Source organism: Citrus sinensis, chromosome 6 (genome assembly GCF_022201045.2).
Source record: "Citrus sinensis cultivar Valencia sweet orange chromosome 6, DVS_A1.0, whole genome shotgun sequence".
NCBI classification, from domain to species: Eukaryota; Viridiplantae; Streptophyta; class Magnoliopsida; order Sapindales; family Rutaceae; genus Citrus; species Citrus sinensis.
In genome coordinates this window covers 17947570-17957864 of record NC_068561.1, presented here as the reverse complement: position 1 = coordinate 17957864, position 10295 = coordinate 17947570, and the positions used below count along the sequence as shown (strand labels likewise).

The 10295-nt window shown below is 35.6% G+C and overlaps 3 protein-coding genes across 4 annotated transcripts; all 3 read right to left on the bottom strand.

Annotated features, from left to right (window-relative positions):
* LOC102621580 (F-box/LRR-repeat protein At4g14103-like) lies at window positions 1-2529 on the bottom strand. The gene is made up of 4 exons (XM_025099859.2): window positions 2278-2529; window positions 1069-2052; window positions 687-842; window positions 1-609 (listed from the first exon to the last, which is right to left on the bottom strand). Exons 2-4 carry the CDS (start codon window positions 2032-2034, stop codon window positions 334-336), a joined length of 1398 nt encoding a protein of 465 aa, XP_024955627.1. The 5' UTR covers window positions 2035-2052; window positions 2278-2529; the 3' UTR covers window positions 1-333.
* A 264-nt stretch (window positions 2530-2793) lies between these two features.
* Window positions 2794-6503, bottom strand: LOC102626110 (probable serine/threonine-protein kinase PBL1). 2 transcript variants are annotated; one of them, XM_006481124.4, is made up of 5 exons: window positions 6279-6503; window positions 4686-5382; window positions 4198-4455; window positions 3750-3869; window positions 2794-3636 (listed from the first exon to the last, which is right to left on the bottom strand). In XM_006481124.4, the coding sequence occupies exons 2-5, from the start codon at window positions 5337-5339 to the stop codon at window positions 3004-3006; spliced, it is 1665 nt and encodes a 554-aa protein (XP_006481187.1). In that variant the 5' UTR covers window positions 5340-5382; window positions 6279-6503; the 3' UTR covers window positions 2794-3003. The 2 variants fall into 2 exon arrangements, with proteins under 2 accessions (XP_006481187.1, XP_006481188.1); XM_006481125.3 differs by lacking the exon at window positions 6279-6503 and adding an exon at window positions 6188-6209.
* A 2343-nt stretch (window positions 6504-8846) lies between these two features.
* Window positions 8847-9914, bottom strand: LOC102625822 (uncharacterized). Its single transcript, XM_006481123.4, has 2 exons — window positions 9352-9914; window positions 8847-9268 (listed from the first exon to the last, which is right to left on the bottom strand). The coding sequence occupies exons 1-2, from the start codon at window positions 9673-9675 to the stop codon at window positions 8948-8950; spliced, it is 645 nt and encodes a 214-aa protein (XP_006481186.1). The 5' UTR covers window positions 9676-9914; the 3' UTR covers window positions 8847-8947.
* Between the last annotated feature and the right edge of the window lie 381 nt (window positions 9915-10295).

Below are 10295 nucleotides of genomic sequence, written 5' to 3'. Positions count from 1 at the left end.
TTTATGTTAGAAACTAGAAAGGCAAAAAATATACAGTATATCTAAACTGGTAACGTCATTTTATGTTTCAAACGCAATTGAAGCTGCTCTACAGACAGAATATTGATAATCCGGCTGCAAACTTCAGACACACAAGAATAACCTACAAGTAGAAACTTCTAAAGATGAAAGCAATACAAGGAATGCCTTTTGCATCTCAAAATTAAAAAGTATATTATCAGCAAATATTTGAAGAAATCAGATCCATGTTCTTCAGCATAGCTTCAACAGAGAGCATCCATACATCTAAATCTTCACAAAACAAAAACCAGTGGAGGCCTAAATTGAAAACTCTCAAAGGACTATAATTTGACAAGTCTTGGAGACTCTTCTAAACACTGACAATTTCTTACAAAGCTTTTCCATCAAAACCATCTTCTGAACCCGCTTTTTCTGAAATTTAATTATCATTGTATTCAAAACTTCACAATTCTTTAACAAGAATTTGATCAATTTCAGTTCATTTTTCCGACCCGCAAATCCCCTCATTTCAATTGTCTTGACATGTGGCAGAAAACAATCAGGCAAAGACAATGGTTCTTCAGCCCACCAACAATCAAAATCAGTATCCTGATTACAGAAAAATAAACATCAGAGGCAAAAAAAATTTGAGTAACCGTTCATGAAAAAGCTCATCACATTCTCACCTCGTCAACCTCAAAGACAAGTGACTCCAAATTAGGCATTCTGCTGAAGATGAGAGGAAGTAGATGCCATCCAGAATCGTCAACCTCCAATGCAAAACGGGTCAGAAAGGGAAATGTCGGAAAGAAATCCTCAATCTGCCTAGCGAATACAAGAGCCTTCAATGAAGGAAGAAAAAACAATAATTGAGAAGCAATCAAGGGGAAATAGAACTTCCTGTTAATGTTTTTTTCTGGAGAAATAAAATTATAAATCTGTCAGTTTCAAAAATAATGATTCACTACAAGATGGGATCAAATATTTTTAAGGAGAAAAAAAAAACATGAATAAGTATAGCAGAGGCTCAAAACATTATAGAGCAGGGTATTTTGGGGTAAAACTTACATACAGAATGCCCTTAGCCCAGGACAAAAATTTGGTATTATTAACACCTCTGAGAAGCTGTACCACTCCTTGCGCCACAATGTCAATTGATTGAAACTCTCCAATGTACTCACAGTCAATATCAACAACTGCTTTAGTTAAAGAATGTAGTTCATCCACCGTATATGATACTGGGAGATAATCCTTAATGTAGAGGTATTCAAGATTTGGGGCCCTAATCACAACTTCGAGTTCTGTATCAGAACCCGCACAATCTACTAATTCTAATGTTAACCTCTTCAAAGTAAGGGATGAAATATTTAAAGTCACCAAATCACCAACATACAAATATCCCTTAATTGACAAATATTCAAGTACAGGGCAATTGGAAAAGAGCCACTCAGGGAAGTTCTTATCAAGATTATTTAATGCAACCTGAAGAGTCTTGACACTTGGAAAAAAATTTCCAGGAGGAGGGTTCTTGATAAAAAATTTCAAATTCAGTTTAACAACTTCAAGTGCTCTGGAAGTGTAAATGCTTTCAGGCAACTCAATAGCCTCTTTAATATGTTTGTAATTGTCAAGATTAAGTTCAATCTCAACAACATTACGCATAACCGCACAAGAAACCCAGGATTTCAAACGTGAAAAATTTATGAGCCGGGAACAACGGAGAGAAAACTTGTTAATCTTTCCCAAATCACAAAGAATCACCCGATTTACAAAGTCTTCAAACCTAGTCGAAGCATCTTCTGTCAAAGCACGAGTATTTTCATACATTAAGCATAACCTGTCGTCAAAGCAAAGATTAGGGAGCAATGCCCAGACAAGCCTCCATTTTGAGGATAAAACGCAAGTTGCCACAGCATTCTTTGTGGGAAGAAATGAAAGGATGTGACGAAGGATTTCATCAGGTAAACAGCTAATCCTATCTTCTTCAAGACTTGTGGAATTTCTTTCGGTGGAATGTGATTCAGTATTCATCATGAAAATTTGTTAACTAACCTGATAAGATATAAAGATAAAGATTAAGTGTTAAAAAAAGTAGAAAAAAACAAAGGGTTTTTGGAGGGTTCCAAATGGGTTCTTCAAGAAACCACAAAAGAGAAAAGATAATGTGGGATAAAATGTCATAACTAAACAAGTTTTTTTGTTTCTTTTTTTAAGCTTCAATTGTCAGCAAGCAAAGCAAGTAGAAAAATGAATAGATTACGAAGCAAAGAAACGAACCTGCTCATACAAAAATGAAGACGCATGTACCCCCACACACAATCTATGAGAAGCAAAACCCCAGCGCACTTTTTCTCTCTCTTTCTCAAATACAGGGCGAGTGATTTTTTCTTTTTTTTTCTGAAACAAATGGGTGAATTAATATGTGAGGGAAGGGAGCACTAAAAGGTTTGTTCTGAAACAAATGAGCGAATTGATTTGGGAGGGAAGAGAGCACTAAAGGTGTGTGCCGTACAAAACGTACCGTTTCAGTTGGCGCTCTTTGTATAGCCAAATCAATGAATCATGGTTAAGAGAAAAATGAAAATAATATTTATATTTTATTTTTGTATTAAAAAAGTTTTTTTTGTTCGTTTAATGATATTAAAAATAATCAATCATATCTAAACCGAGAACACGATTTTCATTTACTAGTAATTGGGTTAATGTACAATTTTGAGTCAGTAGTCATCAAACTTGAACGAACAAAAGAGAATCGACTCTTTGTGAACTGGGAATAAATTCAAGAGCGAAAGAGAATAAAAAAGCTCTTATGTAGATGGCATCTGGATTGAAGCAAACTAAGCTTACATTACACCCTTATCTACAAAATGCCATCCTCTCAATTTCATCAATCACGAGGGAAGGCAAAGGTGGAAGCACCACCACATCCTTTATCTTCTATATATGTGTTGAACAACCAAAATAGAACAAAAGAACAAATGAAAAAATGCATATTATAAACACTCAAAATCCTTCAACACTGGCCCGTCGAACAGTTGACGATGATGATTTCCGACTTTCTTGCCTATCTAGTTCCTCAAAGGTGACAGTGGTGGAGCAAGCTCGCGGTGGAAGAGACAATGGCAGAGCAAGTGGTCTTGTCGGAGAAAAAGATGCTCGGGCTCCTGATGGTGGAGATGGTGAAAAACTTAATCTAGGGGCCGGGGCAATGATCCCGTTGAGACTTGGTGATCGTGACATTTGTTTACCCGCAATTACTGCTGGCTCTTGCAGAGGATAGCGGCAATGGTATTTCACGTCTTGTATGGTTTTGAGATTATCAATGATGCTTCTCATGGTAGGTCGTTCTGATGGTTCCTTTTGTAGACACCTTAGAGCAATATCAGCCACTGTCCTGGCTGCTTTCAATGGGAAGCGGCCCTTTAGCTGAGGATCCATGATGAGTGAGAGTCGGCAGTCATCAGCCAGGAAAGGCCGGCTCCACTTAACCAAGTTCCTTTCTTCCTTGGGATGGCGGCTGTCAAGATTCTTGCGGCCTGTGAGAAGCTCAAGAAGAACAATTCCAAAACTCCAAACATTGCTCTTAGGAGTCAGCAGTCCTCTCTCCAATGTCTCTACTGAAAGATTTGCCGCAGCCTTTATAGAGAAAAAAGATTAAATTTTTTATCAGCTCTAACAAACTAACAGATAGTGACAAAAGTCTATGATATTACAGAACAGTTGAAAATTGAAGATCTAGTTACACTTACCACCGAACTATTAGAGATATCAGTCTCAGGAATATGACCAGCACAACCATATCCTGAAAGCTTCGCACTAAAATCTTTGTCAATTTGTATGTTGGCAGTTGAAAATTCATTGTACATTGCCTGTAAACCCAAAAAAAAAACATATATCAGTAGTAACACACAAGTACCAATATTAAACTACTGATAACACACACAAAAAGAATGACTAATACTTAAGCAATCCTTTCTTCTATTCCAAGAAACAAGTTATCTGATGAACATGGAATTCATTATGCAATTGTCTTGGAACATCCAAAAGAATGTAAAAAGTTGTAACAGAGATAAAACATAGACTGATAAAACTGTACAAATCGCCAGTCACATTACCAGGGACAATAGACTACTAGATACAAGGCACACATGCTTTATTTTACTCAGTTTTAATCATCTCAAAATAATAAAAAATTACCTGAAAAGGCCCTTCTTCGTGCAAGAAGGTAAGACCTTGTGCAGCACATAATGCAATTTTTACCCTGGTGTTCCAATCAATTGGAGGCCCATCTGATCTCCCATAAATAAGACGGTCCAAGCTTCCATGAAAAAGTCTCTCATAGATCAACATTCTCTGGTCCGATCCATCACGTGCATGAAAACCAAGCAATTTACAGAGATTTGGATGTTGCAAAGATGCAAGCGTGTTTACATCATTTATAAATTCCTTCACACCCTATAAGAACACAGAAATCATGAGATGTAAAATAATGTTTCCATAAATTTGAGGGGAATGTATAGCATGATTAGGCAAACATGATACAACAACAACAAAAAGAGCAACCATCCAAGTCTCAAACAATTCTCAGTCTTCAACTGGAACCATTCAGCAAGGCCAAGAACCAAATGAAAAATTATGCGGTACATGCATGAATACATCCAAAAACCCATATGCTCAAATGTTACCTGGCTGGATGGATTAAGGCGAGTAACAGTGGCTTCAAACTTTTTTGAAGTTGAAGCATCATCTCCAAACGAAGCCCTATACATTACAGAGGATAGACCTTCTGAAATGCATCGGTCCGAAAAGAAATTATGGCAAGCAGCTGCTACTTCGTCGAGTGGAAAGTTTCGGAGTGTACCAGTTCCAGTAGGAGGCAGTGGTAAAGGTCCAGAAGCAAATAAAGGACCACTGGCAGTCCCTGATTTAAAGCTTCCGGTAGCCTTAAGTGAGGCAGCACTCTGAGTATGAGGAGATGGAAGTGGAAGAGGTTGTGGACTTGAGGACCGTTGTTCCTTCGTCAATCCAGCTCGACTCTTAGATTCTTCTTGTTCTTCAAATTCAACTGATGCAAGTGCATCTTGCTCTGCTTCAGCCGCATCAAGACTAGAAGGGGCAGATAAAGCCCGTGTTCTATTGTTAGTGGCTTTGGTAGTATTATTTAGTGGAATAGGCTTCACTCTGGTCCTAAAGCTTGGAGGTGCTGATTGCAATGATCGCGTAGGGATTTGGGGTTCGGGCAGTGTGGTGGGAGTATGCTCCTGAGGATTAACCCGTTTCAAGTGAACTGTTTGCTCAGGTTTCTTCTTTTTACTTTTCAAAACTGTGAAACACCCCATCTTATGTACAAAACTTCAGAATGTATCAAGGTTCAGCGCGTTTCTGCCCAAAGGAAAGCAAAGAACATACATATCAACCTAAGCCTCGGACATTAGCAATTCCAATAAACATATTAACAAAAGAATACAACCGCTGCGAAAGGCAACAAGCAAATCTTAGTAAACAAAAATATCAACTAACAACACAAACAGTTGAGTCACACTAAGATTTACATCTGCCAATAAAATTAATCAGCCAATTCCCCAACTAGCCAATAATATTAACTGAAAAACACATGTTCACTTAGAGACCTGTACCACAAAAAAATAAAAAATAAATAAAAGCCCTACTTCTTGCAAAGATAATAAGGAGTCAGTTGATAGGTTCAGACTTGTAGCGCAGCTCATGGTGACTAGTTAATGCAAAATTCCACTCAAGTATAATAAGTTATCCATTTACATTTCCATGGTAACTAACCTTTATAATTATAAAACTAAATTTCCAAATAATCAAAAATAAAAAACTTCGCCGTATCATCAGATACACATATCAAGGCAAATATGATCTGCTTTTGACCTAAACAAATTAAATAGCTGCAACTCAAGATTGAGCCGAAAAAAACATTAATGCTCCTTCAAAAGAAGACAATAAAGTTACAAAATCGTCGCCAAACCAAAATAAAAAAATAAACTTCCAGGAAAATACCCAGATCCAAAATCAGCAGAAAAACGCAATTCATACATCAACCACAACCAATCAGCTTGTTGAATAATCTTCCATTACGCACAAAACAACAAAGACAAAAATTCAAACAAGAAACTCCCAGGTTTTATTTAAAATAAATAAATACCCAATTGACAAAACTCACCAATTAAACACAACGTAAAGGAATTTCAGAAAATAAGCTACCAAACAAAGGGAAACAAAAAAAGAAGAAGGAGAGAAATTACTGATCATACCTGAAATTGAAGTTCATAAAAGAAAAGTCCAACAACAGCAGCAACAAAGGGAGGACTAAAATGGCGAAACTGGGAACGAAAATAAAACCTGTGGTGCTTGATTAGATGAAAAGGAAAAAGGCTTTAACAAGTCAAAGATGAGAAGTGAGAAATTGATTTTTCGGAGAGAGAGAGAGAAAAGTAAACAAAAGAAGGAGCAAAAGGGAAAGAAAGCAAAGAATGGAGCCCAATTAAGCAGTGGTCAAACAAACCAACCAAACCCTGGATTTAAATTTTAATTAATATATCATTAATAATGCTGTTCATTCAACAGCAATGCTTTCTCCTAAGCTGGTTTTACGGGTTTACCCTTGACGGTGTTTTCATATTGCAAGGATTTACCATTTTGTTCAACTTTTGAAATTTGAACTGTGGTGTTGCTGTTTTTTGACCCGATCGGTTACTTAGAAAGAGAAAAATATGGCCATTAAAATTGAAAAACGCTTAATTCGCTTCAATTCACTGCTATATAAATTAAAATTAGTTATATGTCAATTTTCTGTATATTCAACAGTATGATGATACAAACCTAGAGCCATCAAAATTTTCAAAGGAAAATTGAATGTTAATCATCAATTATATCATTAAAGTGACATAATTTAGAGTCCGACTATGGTGCAACTGTGTTATCATACTGCAGTTGTTTTTAACCATTGGATCTAACTTGTGGTGATAATTATAACTAAATTCAATGACTGGTGCAACTGTGTTATGGTACCGCAGTTGCACTATAATTTTACCTCATAATTCATGTCATATTTTTTAAACTTCTCACACAATTTAGTATGCAACCTAATTAATTAATAAAATTGTTGGCTCCTTTAAAAAATAATAAAATAAGATTATCACAATTTGAACAGAGACTTCCAGCCTCTAGATCCCTTCGGGTGGTAAAATGGAAAACACTTCAAGGGTATAATAGGCAATTCACACAGAACCTCGATATTCAACGCAGGGCACCTCGATTGGGGTGACAATCCAGTCAAACTTTAGAAAATTAAGTAATTAAAAAAGCATGTTTCCGGTGTGGTCAAAAGGACCTATCGAGGTAGCTCTTTGACTGTGAACGAAACCCGTCAGATATGCGCGCGGCGGGAGGATCGACGGCCAACATGTAACTTCTAAAAGGCCTGGTGGGACCTACTGACATCAACCACTTTGCCTTCAATCGATTGAGGAGTAGAGGGTCACGCGCCTCATTTGCGTGGGCGGAATTTCCCATCATCAATACAAACTGGTGGGCCTCATTGCTCTTTCGCTTTAGACTGTTCATTTTTTAAGCTTTAGATTCACTTCCCACCGTCCGGTTCATGAAATTTCGTCTGCAAATTTCTATCAATTAAAATATTATATTAAGGAATGAAAAAGGAAAAATCATCCGCGAGTCACCTCATGTTTATCAAAATTGCAAGTAGACTCTAAATTTCCTGACAATGTCACTACAGCACAAATGCTTTTAAAAACAATAATGCTATATTTATTTAGTTAAGATATTTAATTTGTATCCTAATTAATGTAAAAAATGATGTGATATTATTTGATTGACTTTAGTAATAGTTGGTTATTATTTTTTTATTTCTTATCCAACAATGACATTTTATTGATGACAGTTAGTTGAGATATTAAAATAAATATATTAACTGAGTAAATATAGTATTACTCATATAAATAACATATTAAATTTTTTATGAAGGAGGAAATTATTGCCGCAGCCAATAATTTTCATTAATTGGTTGATAAATTTTTAATATTCTAAGTAAATGAATGATATTATCACACCATAAACTTGATGAATATAATCTTAAGAGAAATTATCATTTGTATATCATAAATTTGTGATTTTATAAAAAAATACTACAATACTTTAAGAGTGTATCAATCGTCTACCATAAATTGATAAAAGTTATTTATCGACTACTAAACTATTAACTGTCGTTTGAAAGTTTATGGAACTGTAGCGAATTGACGATTTTACCCTTGAAAATTATCACTTGTATCATATGAAAATATCACATTACTCCTCTGATGTCATCATATTTAAACGGCAACTAACGGTTTGGTGGATAACATATACATTTTGTCAACTCAAGGTAGATGACTGATATACCTTAAAAATATTATAATAAATTTGATAATATAATAAACTAAGGGTGTACCATTGATAATTTTTCCTAATTTTAAAATGTCTGGCAATACCCTGTTATAATCCCGAAAACGAATCTTGAAATAGGTGTAACCAAACAATCATAGGTTTGTCCATAGACACGGGCTGGGCCATAAACCTTACTCCGTAACGGCGGCCCAGTTATAGCTGTTACAGAAACAAGTGGGCTGAAGCTGAGCGCCGAAGGTTTTTCTTTGTGGAAATTTGAGTAGATCCAGATGTGACAAATTCAAATTTTATCCAATCAAATACAACAACCACCAAATTCTGTATAATATTTACTTGCAAAACTGTGTCAGTGATTGAATGAATGAGATGTCTGCATGGTATGAGGAAAATATTAATTGGATGTTTGAACTCTAGACTGTGGACGGCGTACAAAATGATACATAATAGTGTTCATAAATACAACTCGTGCTCAAGGCTCTCGCAGCTCAATGGGAAAAATACAACCCCGTAATCATGACTATAAAAGATGTTGCAGGAAATCAATTTTGCTCCATGCCTTCCGAACAAGCTGGGAAATCCAGTCTTGATGATGATAATCATAATTCATAAACCTATAATCTAAACCTGAACGAACTGCCGTTGCAATTACAATGGCAACAACTGAAAGTGTCAGCACAGTCCTAGATTTTTCAGGTATGCTTTTCCCGAGCAGTACAGCAAAGCAAATCAAAAGAAACGAGCTTCGAACTATAATTCCTCTGTGATGGTCCTCAAAAATTGATTGAAACACAAATGCAAGAATCCCAACAGCCAAAGATCCTCCTTTACTGACCGGCTCCTACAAAATAAAATAATAATGATAATAATACGAGAGTATAGGTCAAAAGAAGAGGAAAAAAGGGGTAATTATAGTGTTATTACCTTGGAAGCAAAATGTTTTAATCGGTCAATGGGAGAATTAACTTCAGTGACAGGGTGATTCTTTGAACGACGAGGTCGGAGTTTGTGGACGGCGGCGAGCAATCTGGATTTGAGAGTTGTGCGTTGACGGGTGAGAAATGGAGGAGTCTCAGAGTCTGATCTGAGCTGTAGAAGGAAATTGTGGAGCTTGAGGAAGATAGAAAATCGATAGAATTTCCAAGTGGGTGAAATTTTTGTTGCTTTTAATCTGAAATTGAAGTTCTTGAATTCCGCATGGACGCTGATCTTCCATGACTGCTGCCGCTGCTGCTCAGCTTGCCTCATATTCTGTTTTCAAGTCAAATCGCAGATTTGCTGTCAGATTCAGAGTGAAGCTTTTTTCACTAGCCGTTATGCTTCCATTATTTCTATTAATTTAAAAATAATAACAACATTAATAAGGGTTTAGGGTTACAACTCTAAACTTATAATTTATCTGAATTGCCTTCTACTTTTAAGCTCGTTTTTTTAATTTGAAAATCAAAATTTTTATTCTCAATCACTTTCATAAATCCCAAAAAAAAAAAAATAATCCTAAGAAGAGATGAGTGACATATAAAATTCAATATTCAAAAAATTTGAAACAAATTTATAATTAGTGATCGAGAAATTGACTTAGCCAACTAAAAAAATGTCACATTGCATATGGAGAATAAAAATATCTCTTAATAGGGGAGTGGAAGCGCGTTTGTGAAAAAGATTGACTTAAGGATATTTATGTAATAAATGTTTTTATGATGCATTTACTAATCAGTATTAAGAATTAGTTGCAATCGAGATAAATTAGAATTTGAATGAGCTGAAATCAGAATGAGAAATATGAATTAAAATAAGATATTTACTTAAATTGTAGGAATCGAAACCCGAATGAAATATATTACCATTGATGTATTTATTTTTATCTT